The sequence below is a fragment of the Numida meleagris genome, chromosome 5 (assembly GCF_002078875.1).
Source record: "Numida meleagris isolate 19003 breed g44 Domestic line chromosome 5, NumMel1.0, whole genome shotgun sequence".
In the NCBI taxonomy this organism is placed as follows: Eukaryota; Metazoa; Chordata; class Aves; order Galliformes; family Numididae; genus Numida; species Numida meleagris.
The window spans coordinates 46,326,897-46,345,879 of NC_034413.1; the positions used below are offsets into that span (position 1 = coordinate 46,326,897).

Below are 18,983 nucleotides of genomic sequence, written 5' to 3' on the forward strand. Positions count from 1 at the left end.
CATTTCTTTTCCCCACAGCTTCAGTCTGAAAGATGGATTATGTCCCAGATCCCCATTTTCATGCCAGGGGTTTAAAACTATTCAAGTTATCTGATCCTGCTAATATGGTTAATTTTTAAAGCAAAAGTATCTTGGGCATTTGTAGCTGTACGGGGTCAGACCAAAGAAAAAACACTTTTCTAAAATCCCATTTCTGACTTTGACCCTAAGAAAACGCACAAGGAAGAGTAGAGAGCAGCACTGCACTACTTCTTACACAACCGTTTGTCCAGCTTCCAACAATTTTCAGCTCAAAGACTTTTTCAGGAAGCTTTGTTTTGCCTTATTTAATAATCTTCATTGCATTTTCTCCCATGACTTTTCCCAAATTCATTTAGCATTTACAAGATGTAACAGAACGAAGTTTCACAGCTTAATTACAGACTGGAACAAGAACAATTTCATCTTGATTTTTGCCATCTATTTGCAGACTTATTTCATGTCTCTCTAGCTCTTACACTATAGGACAGTAATTATTTACTACATTGTTTATGATAAGACTTCTCTCATATTTCCTGTTCTCCATCTCTTTCTCATTTTCAGGAAAACATATTTTATTAGTCATTTCTCATATAGAAATAGGGTCACAATTTTATTAATTATGTTTTGAGATCTGGGAGTCAGAACTCCTCGCTCTATTAAAGATGGGGGTAACAGTGCCAAAAGGATGTTCTCTATTCTTTTCACAAATGTTTTTCGGAAAAAAAAATGCTTAGCCTGGCTGCTACTGAGCTGACATTTCCCCACTGAATTCTTGTATTAAAATAAAAGTTTTCTGACACTAATAAAGTGAATGTCTTTACACTGCAGCTAATTATTTATCTATTCAGTTATCAATTCTTTTTCAGCTTCTGGGTGACTATCATCTGCTCCTGGCTTTTTTGTTTTTACTGTTACTTAATCTACAGAAGAGGTTTGTTCTGCAATCTTTTCTACAGATGAGACAGATACTCTGATGAGTTCACCATATTAAGGAGCTAGTATCTATTCTGATCTGTGTCTTAAGTTCTATTCCAGAAGCAAACTTCAAGCACAGTTTTCTGTTGCATTCACAAGGTGACTGGCAATTCCAAGCACGCAGGAAAAACCATACAATAATTCTGCTGCAGAACCAGTTTCCAATTATCATATTGGAATAAACTGAGCTCCTCCTGTCTTAGAAATAACTGGTTTTCTCCAGGATTTTTGCAAGCTTGCTTTCACAGCAAGCAAGAGTTCTGACAGGAAGGGATTTTGAGATTCAAAAACCTACGTCTCTGAAGCTCTCTTTTTCTACTCAGTTGCTTCCACTACAAAGAAAAGAATCTTTGGCGGTGTGTGACGGGAGAGGACAATGAATCCTGATCTTCTCCCATTTAGATGTGCTTCCCCTTCAGACTTCACTGACTATTCTAGTTAAGGATTGTGAACTCTTGCTGAAAATATTCACCTCTCTACTATTATCTACAGGAACATAAGAAGATCTGCTCACTCCAAATTACAATTTTTAAACATCAGTTATTAAAATTATGAGGAAAATAGAAATATCAATTAACAAAACTGCATTTTGATGCTTTTCACTTTTGAAATATTTTAAGTGTAACAACGCACTAAAGAATAATCCTCCTTTATACTTCAAAATGTAGGATTTTTGAACGTCCTCCTAAAATGGCAATAGCAGATGAGGTGAATTGCTGAAAAATAGAGGTTAATGATCGATATGCTTATGGTGTTTCAGCTGCTGCCAGGTTTTCATTTATTAGTACTAAAACACACGGACAAAATCCAATACACAAATATTAATGCCAGAATGTAAACTATGAACTCATTGCAGAGTGCTCTGTTACTGATAGAAATGACATACCCTGTTTCTTCCATGATGCAACCACCCCAGGATTCAGTGCAGTCACATTCTTCTCAGACAAGATCGAGATACAACAGAAAAGGAAAGCAGTTATAAATATGCTTGCAATAAATATAAAGTACTCACAATAAAATGGACCTTGACTAATTATACAAAAATTAATGGACTGTTTGGCTGTACAGCCCTAAAAATAGACCAATAGAAGAAATATTAATATACCTAAAATTAACACGGTCCTTTCCCTTCATTATATGTGCACACTCTTGACTCAACACAATGTTTCAGGCAGTTAAGAATGCTAAACAGAACGGGCAACATTCTTCCCTATGTGCTCTCAGTACAGGCAGCGTGAGTACACATGATGATGATTTTAAAAGTACTCTCTTCATATTGCTTCCTAATTCATAGATTTCTGAAGTGATTCCAAAATCAAGTCAATCTTATTATTTTTTTACAGATTAGATTTCTGTTTTACAGAAGGAATAAAGAGATAATTTAACCAAATCGCTTATAAGATGCAAGTGGAAAAAAACATAACTTTTCTTTAGCCCCAAAATGATTTTTGCAGCAGCTTTTGTAATGTGTCAGGGCCACATCAAGCTAATTTTCTAGATGCGAAGCAGCCGGATACCAAGTTGAGCAAACATCATTAGGTTACAACTTCTTACATTTTCTTCCATTATAAATAAGGGTTTTTGTTTGTTTGTTTTCAGGTCTGGTCTATGGTTTTTAAACTAGCGGTGTTTTTATGCAATACATTTGAATGCTGATTATTAATTTTATTTCCTAACCCAAGACATTGCTGAGGTCATTGCAAAACGAGTGCTAAACTGGAGACTTTTACATTTTTAAACTCAAATGTTGGTGAGTGTATTTCCAATAACAGAATTTCTTGTTCTTTGGTTACAAGTATGACGTTCATTTCAAATATTACAAAATAAAGAGTTTTTATAGATTTAGGTAAGAAGGACAAGAGGTGGCTCCATGTTCATGTACATACTCGGTTTCCTGGCAGCTGGCTCCCATTGTATCCCAAGGTTCTGAGCAAGGCTTTGTGCTAATTCCTGCGCCATGGCTAATGGGAGGCCATACTACATTTGAATATTAAGGAGAAAAAAAAAAAAAAGATGAATACAATGCCAGCTCATTTCGCCTTACATGCACCTACTACTTCATAAAGTAACTCTGTCCAGCCAATCACAACTGTTTGTGTATACAGAGAAAACTAACACAATGAAGTACCTAGCAGAAAAAACCCTCCTCTCTTATTCTGAGGGGATCCCTGTCCACTGGTCAACCTACAGAAAATAGTCTGCTTGATAAATATGTAGTATAATTATTGTATAATATGATTAGTCCATGTCAAGAGATTTTCATAGTGGATTTAACATTGCACTGAGGATAAAAATAGTAATAAGAAAAATATCAATACACAGGTGCTAGTTTTAATGATTTTAGCGTTTAAATAAAAAAAATTAGTAAGAACTACATCATCAATACCTCAGAAGATCAAATTTCTTACAGTAAGAAAACCCAGAAGGAATTTCAGTGCTATATTTCAAATATCCTACTCTGTGATTTTTGGTCCAGATTCGCCAAACATGCTAAAAAAATCTTAAGATTCCAATGAGAGTATAATGCAGACAGAAGGGATGCATTTTGAAATGAAATGCATAGTGGGCAATACTTTAGTGATAACACAAGAAGGTTGGCCGCAAAAAAGTCAGTCTTTTAAAGATCATTCGTATATTGAAAGTTCTGAATACTGAAACATATGAACTCTGTGGTTATAAAAGTTTCTGTTTTACTTCAATTTAGTGGTAGAAAAAGTTACCTCATTCACTCCTACTCCTCTGGTCACAGAGCAAACGCCTCCAAAATAACTTAAGCTGCTCCTTTTGTAATGAAACGTCACATTCCTTATGAATAAATAAAAATAAAGTGAGCATAACATGTTAAGATTGAGCACCAAGAACTTACGAAAGATTAAACTTCCACTCACATTACATGTGCAGCCGTGCTCATCTAACATCAAAAGCTGGTGTAAGTTTACAAAAAGAACACTGACATAAAAAGAGGTAAGACACAAACTTCAACAAAAAATACTATTTTTTTTAATCTTTAAGAGTCAGCATCAGTCCCAGCCCACAGACAAGACAGCCAGAAACAAAGCGAGCAGCCTAAGAAAATACAACATTTCCTTTGAAAATTATAATAATGAATATTTTGCCAGCAGGGAGGTGATTGTCCCCCTGTACTCAGCTCTCGTAAGGCCACACCTCGAGTACTGTGGAGTCACCATCCCTGGAGGTGTTTAAGAAACGTTTAGATGTTGTACTAAGGGACATGGTTTCGTGGGGATATACTGGTGACAGCGGGACAACAGTTGAACTAGATCATCTTGGAGGTCTTTTCCAACCTTAGTGATTCTATATTCCAGTTTATAATCTATCAAGAAGGAATTCTGTACTGAAATGTATCACCGTTGAGAATTATCATCTAAAAGCAAAATCATTCAAGTTCTGGTTTCAACTCCAAATTAAAATATGGACGCGCTAAGTGAAGAGCTTGATTTAGTGGTTGGCAACCCTGCTTATGGCAGAGAGTGGTTGGTACTAGATGATATTCGAGGTCCATTCCAACCCAAACCATTCTGATTCTATTGTCTCAAATTTGGTTATCGTATGAGTGCAATAATACTAGATTGTCAGTGTTCACTGTCTCCATTTAATGAAAGTGGCTGCTCATAAAAATGTCATTTCTACTTTTTATATTGAGGAATAGCAGTGTTTCAGAACACTGTGGGAAAGATCTTACCATAACTATTACTTTTTTTGTTTTTTGAACAAAATAAACAGCAACAGAAATAAAATTGACAATCGACCAGCATGCACTCATATCTTATCAGATACAGTTACCTTTAGGAAAGTCAGGCCCAGCCTTGGGCTATTATTCTTTTCAGATTTATTATTACTTTGAACACCCTTATCTTTCATTCTAGATAGCAGGTATGATTTCATCTTCTCTGGTGCCTCATCCTGCCACACCACTAACTTTTATTTAGCTTATTCTAGTTATTTTTAAAGAGATTGTCTTATAAAATATCACTTAATAGAAATTTAAGAATTCAGTTACTGAAGCAGGAAGAAATTCAGACAAGATCGCGTAGCAGTCTTCAATCACTTGTCACTGCTAAAAGCTGAAATATACTTTACATTTACAAAAGAATCTTGATTCACAATCAAGGTAACACTTAGAGAGTCAGAACATCTATTCACCAAGTAAGACAATACATGCATAAAAGTAATTAAAGTGTACATCATCAGTGCTTTGCTTATCTTATGAGAAACAAAATTAGCATTGTGTTTCAACACCTATATTAAGGCAGTACATCTGTGACGGGGTGAAGAATTTCCTCCAGCCTCTATCTAAATCCTCCTCAGTAGAAAATGAGTAATAGGAGAATAACACATGACATATTTGTCATTCCATCCTCCAGAACGTGGCTGAGAAAAGGTTAAAATCTTTACGCTGCACAGGGGACCACACTTCCTCCTCCTTAACTGCTATGCTGTGAAGTAATAGATACAGTAGTTCAAGGTGGATGTGGTGGCTAATCATGCAAGCTGCATTTCCCTCAAAAACACTGCCTAGGTTAAAAGTCTATTGTATCTCTAAAGGAGGAGAACTTCCATTGTTACAGTTACACGTAACTGTAGTTACATGTGTAAATAAACATGTTCTAGTGGCAGCACGCTGTCAGTCTGCCCTCTCCTTTTCTTCATTGTGCCTTAGAGATCATTAGCAAAAGCAAGTGTTCTTAAGGGGTCATCAGGAGACATTTCAATTTTCTGACACTGTCTCCAGGCTGCAAAGACATTAAACTTTCATTTTGCTCGTTTATTATATATACATGTAAGTATGACCATGGTACATGCTACGTGCATTTCAAATAGATTAATGCACTAAGAACAGATTTAACTTGCTAAAGCAGGCAGATGTTGATGTAATGTGCAAAAAGCAAAAAAGTAATTAAAAGACAGGTAGACAAAAGCAGTAGACAGAAAAGCAGGAAGAACTGTAATGGTCTCAATCATTGCATAACGGTACATACGAGAGAAGGTGCACAGCATCAGCGTGCTGTTTGATGTAGTGCTGCCGATATCTGGAGAAATCATGAAGCATCTGCAGTGGGTCAGGGTGAACATTAATACGATCTCTGTCTGTCCAAGTTTCCACAGCAACAAGGACCACCCTGGTGTTCAGCTGTTCCTTGTATATCTGAGGGCAGAGACAGGACAGGCACAGGAGTAGAACACTGGGTCAAACATGCACAGTTAGCCAGTAAGAGTAAAGCGGAAGGACAAGAGGGATAAATCAGGAGGGAAACATGGGGAAACAGTTAGCTGGTAATGCCTTGGATTTCCTGTAAGTTAATCAACTGATCAACCTAACTTTTGATTGAGAGGACAAAAAAAAAAAAACCAAAAAAAAAAACTTGCTCTTTTTTTTTGAGCTATTCCCTTTTCTTTATAATTCTCACGTCAAATGATTTAATTCAGTTTTGTACAAAACCAGTACAGAAATCAGCAAAGTAGAAATGTAAAGGTACACAGGTGATCTGAAAACCAAAGAAAAGCTAGAGACAATTCTTAAGTCAAGAATAAATAATTTTCTCTGATACATCTAAAATTTATGTCACACAAAGCTTGATGTTCATTTATAGAATGATCACTTAATGTAGCTCAAGCAATGTCAGAATTAAGAAAATTATATTTTACATTAATCCTAATGTCACTGTAGCAGTAGACAAGTAGATGACAACCAGGCCCTAACAATTACAAAGCATCTCTACAATATCCATTTTAATATTGTGCATGGTATTTGCTACTGAAAGAAAACAGGTGCTCTCTTTAGGTTCAGGACATAAGATGCCACGTTTTGTTAACCAAGGTTATTGCAGATCTACAAGATACCTTCTTGAACCATGCTATTGACAGTCTGCTGATCTGAAGTATTTCATGGGATGCGAAGAACACTTACTGATGAAATATGCTCAGTTATGGTCTAAAAAGCTTTTCATAATTAATCCATTAGCTGCTTAATCTATAAATTTGCAAAAGCCACTTGATCATCTCCACAAGGCACCATATTAAAGATAAGTTTTTATTAGCTTGTTTCCAAGACATACCTGCAATACACAATGTGAATTGCAAATATCTTCCTGAATTCATGGTATATATAATGAATAAACTAGCACTAGCTAGCATGCTAGACTTTTCAGTCAAGACAGCATTTTCTGTATTTAAAAAAAAAAAATCAGTCCATAATATTCAGAAACAAAGGAGATAGATACAGAAGAGGAGGAGTGCTACCAGACAAGCTCAATTTTGTCCAAGCACTTTGAAGGAAAAAAGAATACTAATATGCTTTGGTGTGAGGGAGGCAGGCTGAGGACATGCACAAGAAGACGGTTAAATGCTTGAGGAAAAAAATAATAAAAATTAAAACTCAGATTATATATGGCTGGATCAATAAAGCCTTTACTTGTGTTTGCTGAGATGAAAACTATTTCTTGAAGTGAACAAAAAAGAAAAGATGGCAGAGAGAGCAGAGTAACAGGAAATCTCTGAAAGCCAGTATCTTTTTCTGAATAATGTTCAAGAAGAAATACAGCTCACTTCCTAGGAGCATGAAGGAATAACAAGGCAGAAATTCCTGCTCTTTTTCACGCTCCAGTTACAGAGAATGCCACTAGGATGACATTTTGCAAGAGCCCTACAATTGGACTGACTTCTACACCGGAGAGATGCAGAATGTTTCCGTAAACACACACGGCAAAGAAAAATGGAAAAACAGAAGGAATAATCACAGAAAGGAAAGATGATTAAATAGTTGTTAAAATGCAGAAGAAATACCTAGAAATACTGATTACATGAGAAAAAGATGGGGATAGCACCCTTTCTTTGGACACGTGCAATATAAATGCTAACGACATTATTTCTATTATTTAGCATTTTCAGATGGTTAGACAAAAATATTCTAAAACACTTTCATTATTTTGTGTATTATAATTATATTCACCTAAATTTTCAACACACAATACTTCACATGAAATATATCAGATATAAATATTGTTTTGCTTCCTCACAGCTAAACAAACTAGTCATTGTATTCATCACTACCCAAAAATCCATCCTGGTTTCACTACAAACACAGCTCTGAAAAGCAACGAAGTCAAATTTTACTACAAATCTTACTTCTAGCTCGTGTGTTCAGTACAACTTTGGTATCTGTATCAGTGGTACCCCGCTACAATGGCATTTTTGTTTTAATCTATAAATAAAGATTTATAAACGAGAACATTTCTTACGCAATTTTTTCCCAATACGTAAGTGAAGAAATTTGCAGCTCCAACCACTCAAAGTTAGATTCATTTCCTTAATCTAAACTTGATTATATCTTATTCTTAAGCAGTGACCAATACTGAAAGCTCCTTCAAGTTTGAAACCCACCCTGATAAAGGTAGACTCTGGCAGACACAAGCTTTGAGAAAAAAGCCAGTAATAATTTGGTGGATCCTTACACATTCACCCCATGCTTTCTTGCTACACAGAAGCCAGAAATGAGTTTTAAAATGAATTTTTTATAGCTGCTTGGTTTTTTATGCTGCTGTCCACTAATGTTAACTTCTTAAATAGGGTGCTAAGCTAATAAAATCAGTGATAGAGTTTTCAGAAGACACACTGATACTTACAGCATCTACAAGGTTCACCACAGATTTTGCAAAATTGTTTGTGTATGCATTTGAAGAACGATGCTTTTTGAACTATGAGAAGAAAAAGAAAAACACAGTGAGAATGTAAATATTTATTACTCATTCATTAACCTCACAGCAAGGAAGGAAAATTAATATTTTAAGAAAGACTATGAGAAAAACTCAAAACTTAACAGCCTATATCTCATCTTCAAGAATCCTTGGAAGATCATTTAAGCACAAGAAATATCATATCTAGAAGCACAGTTCAAATGTTCAAGACAAAATCACAGATAAACTCATTGCATCTCTAGAGCTCATAAACACGAGCTTGTAATGAGAGAATGCTGTACCCATTAAAACCGTGCTTAGCCTGATGAGTTAAGTACCAGACAGTACTAGCCCCGTTCCATAGCAATAATTATGAAACCTGAAGTTGAAGCATTTAGCAATTGCCTTGTGTGTACAGCTCTTTGCAATGGCATTCTTTCTTTACAATAGCACCAGATTTTTATGACAGCATTAGTTATGACAATGAGAAAAAAGAAAAGGGAATGCATGGTAAAAGTAAATATGTGTTTCAAGTGTCAAAAGAGTTCAGGTGACTATCTTAATCTCTTTTTTCCCCATTTTTATAGACTTAAATGAGCTGTATTACAAGTTCTGCCTCCTAATTCCTATGCATGTCGTTATAATTGTTTGTATGATTTTCCACATCCTGCCCCACAAATCCCTTCTGCTCAATATCAGTTTTTCCAAAGACACTGCCTTAGCATCTAAGCATGAATTCACGACATAAAAAAAAATTATAAAACAAAATTGTATTACAAAATATGATTTGCAGTTTCCTCCTCCATATTAGATAACATTTTTTCCACCACTTTAAATTCATTAGTTTTGCACAAGCAAGCTAGTTCTGTACAGACAAAATGCCACAGAGACAACATAAAGTTCAAACTCTTTAACAATGGCTGAGACTCATTCATTTGACTGCAGAAAGTTTTTTTTTGCTTGTTTTTTTGGGGGGGTTGTTTGTTTGTTTGTTGTTTGGTTGTTTTTTTCTACAGATGCAGGTATTCACTGTTACGGTTCCCAAGCTGTTACGGTTACGGTTCTCAGCTGCAGTACTAGTAAGTGCTTAGGATGCACACTGGGAATAGCAGCTATGTTACGGGATTCGGTTTGCTCCCTAGGGAACCAGGATGCTAGAACAAAACAGTGGGGGAAGAGCTGCTTTGTTATGTTTGTTTTGACGCAATGTCAAACTTTCCCAGAAATGGAAAAGTAAAATAACATGCTTTGAAAAATGTTCTTGTTTTCAGAAAACTATTTAAATATCAAAATCAATACCAATATTTGACGTGTCTTTAAACATAGCTCCTATAACAGAAATTAAGCTGAGTCAGCCTGTAAAACGTTCAACAATTTAGGTAAATACATTTAGGTGTGCTTTTAGTGCTAGAGGAAGTGAAAAATTTGTGAAAAAACATAATCACTTAATAACACAACGTTCAAAAATCTTTAAGACACTACTTCCAACATGTAATCTTCTGCAGGAGAAATCTGCCCTCTACTGGTAAACAGAAAACCTTAAAAGTCCACTTGAACTCTCGGACTCGTGAATGCTTCCTTAAGTATATGTTTTATTCTTTGAAAATAAGCTTCTGAGCCACTGACAACTCTGAAGCAAGTCATCTTGAGTGTTTGTGGTCCTTGAGTGTTTGTGGTCCCAAGATCTAACAAATAAAGCTTGAGAGGAGACAATAGTTAGTGCCTGTCACAAGCATAGGGAACAGGATGATTGTCCTGTAAGCACGGCTGTTAACAAGAGATGCCAGAGGAACTAGGCACAGAAATATTCTCTTCAAAAGAAATACCAAGCACAGATCTCAGACAAGATAAGAAAATATCTGTAACCTTAGTTACTATGCCCTACCACTATATTACTAACACGTGAACACTCTTCTCCTAGCAGATAGGTTTACAAACGAAAATGGTTGAAGAAATGTTTGTCCTACTCTTCCCACCCATTCAAATTCCCTCCACGTTGCTGATTTGTCACAGACTAAATATGGGTTATTTTCAGACCAGAGTATTTGTATAGTTTAGGAAATGGTTCTGGAAATGTTATATTATCTGCAAAATACTGCATCCTGCTCTGAGACTGGCTCTTTAAAATCATCATTCAGTGCTAACAAGTGTCCATGACAGCAAAAATAATTGGGAAAACATGCTGCAACGTGATGGATTCAATGAGCTTTCATAGAAACTTCAAAAAAAAAAAAATTTATTATTTGCACATAAAATAAGCTGAATCTGCTTCATAAACATAATTTTTAAAAAAGGTTTTGCACACATAGAAACAAAATCATACAAAGAGGCACTTAGTTGCCTCTCAAAAGTTGGGAAAACTAAGGAAAAAGGCTCAAAATGAGGCCAAACCAAGTTGTTCATGAGGAACCTGCTGTGGGTTGCAGTATATTCTTCATTACTCGAAAAATTTTAAACCTATACTTAATATTCTAACCATATGCTCTGGCTAAAATGGACTCCAAGAAGGGATTACTTCAGAACAGTTCTGAAAATATGCATACCATATTTTCAGAATACCAAAGCAGTGTGGAGTCTATAAGAACACAAAATGAAAAGTACTCATCAGAATAAAGCACAGCTCAGGGAATACACGTAACTCTTACAGAGTTAGAGTTACCCTATAATTCTCACAGAGGAAAAAAGTCTTTTTACTAACAACTACAAGGACAGCTGCATTTTAGCAGGAAAAAAAAAAAATCACAGACAATTTGAGAGAAGGAAGGTTGAAGGAGAATATAACAGATAACTTGAAAAATGTAAGACTGTGACAGCAACAACAATCGACTTTCTGTTCAGTAGTTTAGTGGTTAAAATGTTTAAACACTGAGACATGGGATTCCCAAAATGTGGAAACTGAACAATAATCTCTCTTTTAAAAAACACATTACTCCCTTGGCAATTCTCTTTTCAATTTTTAATAGGGGTATTGTAATGGCACTTCGATACCTTACCTGGCATAATTTGTGAAAGCAATAACATTTATATAACAAATATCAGCCGGTCTCATTTTTTCCAGTTTTCTCAAGTCAGAAAGGAGGGGGAAAAAAGTGATTCTTTTTAAACAAATGACAAACACATTGTGAATCAAACAACTTGTACTGGTATTACAGCCTCTGTCTTACAGTATTATCAGTAGCAGATGCTGATAAATGAAATACTCAACCCAAAAGGCGTTGACAATGTACAGTGTCATTCATCAGTCAACAAATTATAATCAAAAGGAATCAATGAACTGATATACCTACCATTTTGTGGTCATTGACAATCATGAGCTCCAGATATTTCATTTCTTCAAAGACACCACGAGATGCCTGATGGATTAAAGAAATTCTCTGAGAAATCATGAAGATGGAGGGATTTTCAAAAATAACTGCAGCTGCTGATTTAATAGGATTACCTGTAAATATTATGTAGAGTTTGTAAGTCTGTAAGAACTGGGTCAGACCTTCAACTATGGTAAATCATCATAGCTCCGCTAACTTGGTGAGTTTTGATAATTGACACTGGCTGGGAATCTGAGTTGCATGATTTGGAATAAGTTTAGAATTTACTTTTTGGGTCAGTTCAGAAATCACCACTGCTTCCACTTAAACAAAGGAGAAAAAAATCTCAAATGCTAGCAACTCTCAGGTTTCTGTACTATTCATCACAGATTTGAAAAGGAACTTTCTAAAAACAGATGAGCCCTCCAAAAATAAGCCATGGATTGTACAAGTCAGTGAAGAAATACAAATTAATTTTCTTAAACCCAATTATTCCCCTTGCTCTCATGCATATGCATGAGGACTGACAACTTTTGTTCTCTCAATAACCCAGTCAAATTAGATGTCCTTATTTGGAATTTTTCTTTGATCACGCTGCTTAACACGCCAAGTGAAACTAAAGTAGCTACCTTCAGAAAGCAATACTTCATCCAAAAATAATCTCTATCAAGCAGATTTAAAATCTAAAACTCACCCCACTTTCTAAAGTCATTTTCATTACTAAACTTCTGTTCTACTGATGTATAGTTTTGCTTTTATGTCAATATTTTTATTGTTTGATACTTGTATTGAATAACAATTCTAAGCTACCAAAATATTTATTTTCTAAAGCTTCTGTTAACTCAAAATCCAAAATGGATGGTTTGGGCTTTGTTTTTGTAAATGGTCTTAACTCGGGGTCACATTTCTACTCACTGCTCTCCTTCTTCTCTTTCTCCTCAGCCACAGTAGTTCAGAGATAAAGGGCCATTCAGAACTAGATTCAGTCTCTGTACAAATCAGAATTTAAGAATTTCACGGCATTATTTTAAACTACCAGTGCAATGTCCAAAAAGAGATTAAGATCACTAAAGTTAGAAAAACTTTTGATATTGAAAAGTTAATTCTTGTAAAATCTACATTAAGAATTTCACATCAAAACTCAAGTCACTTGGAAACCTAAATTTAGAATTAAAGCATGCAAGGGGAGATAGAAAGATTGCAGCCTGGGCTTAGGATGTATGTTTTCTTTCATTTCTTGTCCTCAATAGCATTCATATCACTGATTAAATTAAATGATCTGCAGAAGAAAGCTGGTTGGTCTTCATAGAGGAAAGTCTGTCAGCTGCTTTTCTGAGTTCCATTGCAATAATTATAAAAAAAAAAGTTCAGCATTTATTTTTCAAGCGTTTCTAAATGAGCAGCAATTTAAAATATCTCCATTAGCCTAATATGCAAATTATTCAAGTTATATATACAATTATTTCCAATTCTGAAAAACTCATAAGCAAAATCATACCAAGGTCCTGCAGCTGCTTGGAGGTTTGTGTTCCATAAGTTCTCTGGATGATATGTGGCCTACTTTTACTTTCCTGTTAAGAAAAACATGCAGCATTTTCTTCTAATTAATACTGTGGAGTGAAAAGTAAGGCATTTCTTTCAATATTTTTCATTTTTATTACTTTTCCACAAAACACAAAAAACCACAGTACCAATTTCACATAGCAACAATTTGAAGCAATGTTTGCAATCCTAAGCAAATCATGGAGCATTTACTGGCATACAAAACTCAGATACCAGAGATGTTTTTGTGATTACTTGAAAAGACTCCTTTAAAATCCTTAGTGCTAGAGAATGCAAATCATTTATTCCAATAAATCAAATTAAAGAGCATACATTTAGATGAAATCTTCCACTCACAGAAGAAATGCAAGGATACGTTTACTATTTATGACAAAAATCTATCATCTTAATTGCAGCAAAATGCAAGAAACTAATCAATATGGTATCTTCAAGAGGCTTGTTTCACTCTAAGCGTTGAGTACACCAATAAGAAGAAGCCTTTTAATGCACGTGTTCTTTAGAAGCGTGACGTGCCCCAAATTATGACTTTTGGTATATCTAGAAGACACTTGTCTTTTTTTCTGTGACACTTCTATACAGGCTGCCAAAACATGCAATTCTTTTCAAAGGGTAGGATGCTACTGTTCTGTAACTCCTGTGAGAGAAATATATACTGAACTGAAGGAAATAAGAGCACATTTTCGCTGTTTTCGGTTTTGTTCTTTTTCTTCTGAAAAAAAATGTTTCATATAGCATCCACCATAGTTAAGGTTAATCAAGCTGAATAATCTACAACCTGAAGCCTGCGGCCACGGTATTATCTCACACAGAAAAATAAAAAATATGAGTCTCTGAAAATTCTCTGCAGGTGTATTGTTTTGATCTTCAGCATTTTGAAAAAAAATAAACAAAACATTCATCCATCCTCTTTTCATTTAGAATTCTACCACGTAAATCCTTAACAGAATTGGCAGATAGTATCTCAGTTCCAGAATTTCTCCTCTGACTACTGTACAGATACCATTGTCAATAAAATTTCCAGAAATTTGCAGTATCTGTACTGTCATTTTTTAGCCTCACAATCTTTATGAATATGTGCTATATCAAAACGCATTACATGACATAACAGTTTTTGAGGAGACTGAGAAATGTAATTGTTTTCAGAGGTAACATTTTTCAGTGTCTATATAGTTTCCTGCACAGCCCAAGAGTTGACCAGCTAAACGATGCCGATTCCTTTGAACGCTCATTTGCTCTCTTTGAAAGCTTCAGGAGTCAAAGACTTTGCAGATCTTTCTCTGGGCTACAAATTAATCTTTACAGTCACTAAAACATATAAATTCTGTGGCATTATGTTATTTGTCATATACTGGTAAGTACTTAAATGAGGCATGTTTGAGAGCTGTGATACAGCACGTGGAATAGGCCCTACAGACTAGGTGAGAAAGCAAATTCTTAAGGTTTAGGTCTCAATGTTACAGAATCATTCTGCTGAAAACCACTCAAACCTTTGAACCATTCAGGATGTGGAAGCCTTCCTGGAAAGTAGTCAGTTCTATAAATAGACAGTTTTAGGAACAGCTGTGCTATAATATACTTAACATGAAGTACAAAAATAATTATAGTTAACAAGATTTTTGCATAAATATAGTCCTAAATCCCATAAAAATATTTGAATATATGACTATGCTGGATCAGAATAATTTAAACTACACAGTGACTTTACATCAACATCTATAGATCCTCATATAATTATCTATTTCATTAAGATCTTACTGGAAATACTGTAGATCAAAGAGCAACTTGGATCCAGCTGTTTTGCGAGAGGGATGACTTTCACACCCTTCTATAAAATTATACATTCTTTAGTTCAAGTACTAGAGAAAACCAATAAACACCTTTTGACAGTGCGTAGCCATCTGCTATGGAAAATGTCTTACTATTCTACTTCCAACAGCTAAATGATTAACAATGACTAGGAAAAGGAAAAATGAAAGAAAAGCAAAGAAAAATGTTAGACCGTACATAATTGCACACTTCTTGCCTTAGAGAAGTCCAATCAAGTGTTTTAAAATACTTTTGTTTTTCATATGAATGCACAACACAGATCACTAATTTCCTGATTTATTCTATTATTTTTATTTGCTCTCTCTCTTTCCCAAACCAAGTGAAAATCAGATCAAAATAAAACTTACTGCACTGTGAGTCAAATCCACAGGTTCTATCAAGTACACGTAAGCACTGTCTTCAAACATGCCACTAGAACATGGAGCAACAGAACTGATATTTAGGATTACATGAGAATTAACTTGACTCCATCATATGATTTTTAACAAAATAAAACCGAAATTATGGCTGAAACTCTGATCAATATTAAAATAATTCCATATGTATATGTATTACCATCATATCTGGCTAGAGCTAAGAATTTTTTTATTATTATTTTTTCATAAATCAGGCACATTTCAACAAACTGATACTGAATGCAATGGTAACGTAATGATCAAAAACCAGAGTATAAATATTTGACCAAGAAAACGGGGAGTCCTAAGACAGATATTAGCAGCAGAATGAGGTAAGTTACGCTTAACAATAACTAATTTCTTACTTTTTTTTTTTAGTAATCTAGCAAAAAGAATAATTCTTCTGTGGGCCGATAGTCCCATGCATGAATACTGAGCAAACAGACTGCTAGAGTACAATTCTTGTTCATTCTCTACCATAGTAAGTCATTTTAATGAAATGTTTATTGCCACTTACCATATTCAAAGGTTCATGAGACAGTATCAAAAGACTTTAATTCTAATGATACTAAAAAAGGTGTGAGCAGATTGGCGTAACTGGCCAATCTGGTGTTTAGAAATCTCAAACATCATCTGGTCTGGAAAATTTTAGTCCATCACACATTATGATATAATATTCAAGAGTAGTAACTAGTCAATAGACTCGTTTGAAAAATGAGAAAGTGCACTTACTGAAGTCCATTACAAGTTGAAAGAGCAACTTTGGAATTCTTGATACCTCTGATATTTCCATGGTAGTAACAGTGCTCCCCACCCTATTCACGTTAAAAAAAAAGATAGAAAAGAAAAAAGAAAAACACAGAAAATTACTCTGATTTCATATCTGTTGTTTAAATCTAACAGGAAAGATATCTAACACCTTCCATCAGGTAAAATTTCAGAGAAAGCAGTCTCTAGTTAAACTGCATCCCAAGGACTATTACTCGTCGATAGTAAAAGAAAAACTTGCCCGGTAAAGAATATTTTATGTCTTCAAGTTACAATGTGAGTTATTCTCTTGCTGATGTCACAGCACTCCTCATCTTTCTTTCTTTTTTTTTTTTTTACATGCATTTCTTTGCTGCAAATTGATTCTATAGAACTGCTACGTAACGCAGGTCACATGAGCTGACTTGATTCTTGATGCCTTCCAGGTCCACTAAGTTATAAGTAAGACAACGTTCATCAATTACCTGGCATGTGTTTGGCTTCAATTTGCATTCTACCAACTCAAGTTTGATTTTCCCTCTCTAAAAAGTATTAATTTAAGCATTATACCATTAGAACATAGGTACCAGTATTACTGATGATCAATGAGCCAGAAAGTGAACATGGCTTGGCAACACTAAAATGCGCAGTTAAATTTTTAGTCTATTAATCAAAAGAGTAATCAAAGTCAATTCTTGATTTTAACTGCATAAAATTAAAAATAGATGCAAAATCTAACTATTTTTAAAAGGTAGTACTTTTATGGTTTCATAAACTAATTAGCAGTCGTGTTTCAGACAAGTTTCTGCTCTTAAAAAAATAACAGTTAAATTTCCTACAAGCATGTTTAAACATTAGAGACTTAAACAAGCAAAACCAAACCCAACAACACCTCAACATTAGGCGAACTACACCTAACATCTCCGTTCTCAAAAGCCTTAATTATACAAAGTGAGGGAGACCCTGCTGAATGCTGCAATGCAGGATGTGAAGAGTCAGAAGCTGCAAGGATTAGGCAGAACAGAATTAGTGCCAAATGTGCTATCAAACGGGCATTCAGGGCAACTCTGAATATAGACTGTCTGCTCTCCAAAGGAATGTTAGTCAAGCTGCAATATGTGTATATACGAGGGGAACAGGAAAAAACGAGATCAAAATGCTGCAGAGAAAAATTGGTACATAAAATATTTAAGTTCCGATCCTGAAAAGCCTTGCCTATATGCGACCTAAACTCTAGTCGAATCTACGTGCTTTACTCTGAATTCAGAGTGCAAGCTCCCTGGCCTCATCCAGCTCTTCATTACAGAGCAAACCAAACTGAGCTCTCTTCTCCTGAAGCAATTGGCTCCTGACTAAGCTCTCTTTGAAGTGAGCATAGAAGCAGCCAAACCATCCAAGGGGACTTCAAGGATGCTCAGAATGCATCTAAGAGACTGACAAGGCTGAGGCTCTCACAAAACACAGTTACAGTGGCTTTCATTGTTGGTTGTTTTGTGTTGGTTTTTTTCTCCTCTAGAGTATAAACCAGTACATAGAAATGCCCTTCCTCTGGCTAATGCCTACAGCACTCAACCTGTTTCCCAGGTCACTTTGAGGAGAATTAACTCAAATCTCTTCACTTTCCAGAAACATGGTCTAGCTCACAAGTTAATGGCCACTCTGTCTCCAGGTACCATGTGTCACAGCACCCTCCCTGAATTCAATAAAACACACTGAAGCGGTTTCATTTTGTAGAAAACTCAAAGATTCCTGAACTCAGAAAGAAGCACCATTCTATTACCCAGAGGCTAGAAGGCTTCTAGGAAATATCTGAAGACCAGACTACAAATAAATGATTAAGATGGGAAATTCATAAATAATTGTACTGTCAAACCATCATCTACTCACACACAAGAATTGCTAGTGTTAGAATATTTTCATGAAGATCTTTTAAACCTGATTTTTTTGAAGTTTTTCCATCCTTACTGCTGGACAGCAGAATCACTAATCCCTAAAATTTCATAAATCACTGACGAATAAACTGATTAGACTGTTACAGGCTTACAGAACTACTTATTGTGAACAAGGGTAGAATAAACTAGCTTCATAGGACTGATTCAATCTAGTAAATAAGTCTATTTTCTATCAACAGAGAACATCAAGAACAAGACTGTTTTGGCCAGAAATGTTCAGAAAGAAACCAAAATGCTATTCTGATTCTCCAAAGCATGCGTGAAAGAACTAGTGAACTTAGAAGCTTTTAAATAACAGAAGTTCTGCTGCTGTATGTCAATGAAGCTAAAATAAGAAAACTGAATGACACTGATTTACTTTATTTAAGTAGTTGGTCTTTAATATCTATCAACAATAACAACTAAACTAAAAAGCCTTCTCAAAAATATATATTACAAACCTTTTAGTAAAGCTGTCTTACTCCCACATCAATGGAAAATTGTAGCATTCATCATCAAAATATT

The 18,983-nt window shown here is 35.1% G+C and overlaps 1 protein-coding gene across 9 annotated transcripts in view; it reads right to left on the minus strand.

Moving 5' to 3' along the window:
- The window catches only part of ADAM23 (ADAM metallopeptidase domain 23), a 71,536-nt gene that overhangs the window by 28,388 nt on the left and 24,165 nt on the right, over positions 1-18,983 (minus strand). For all 9 annotated transcript variants that reach the window (XM_021400736.1, XM_021400739.1, XM_021400738.1 and 6 more), the window contains 10 exons: positions 16,513-16,595; positions 15,733-15,796; positions 13,494-13,566; positions 12,911-12,984; positions 11,978-12,043; positions 8,640-8,711; positions 5,997-6,163; positions 3,717-3,801; positions 2,883-2,973; positions 1,883-1,931 (listed from right to left, as the gene is read on the minus strand). In XM_021400736.1, the coding sequence (XP_021256411.1) occupies positions 1,883-1,931; positions 2,883-2,973; positions 3,717-3,801; positions 5,997-6,163; positions 8,640-8,711; positions 11,978-12,043; positions 12,911-12,984; positions 13,494-13,566; positions 15,733-15,796; positions 16,513-16,595 (824 nt within the window). The remainder of the gene's footprint in view (positions 1-1,882; positions 1,932-2,882; positions 2,974-3,716; positions 3,802-5,996; positions 6,164-8,639; positions 8,712-11,977; positions 12,044-12,910; positions 12,985-13,493; positions 13,567-15,732; positions 15,797-16,512; positions 16,596-18,983) is intronic.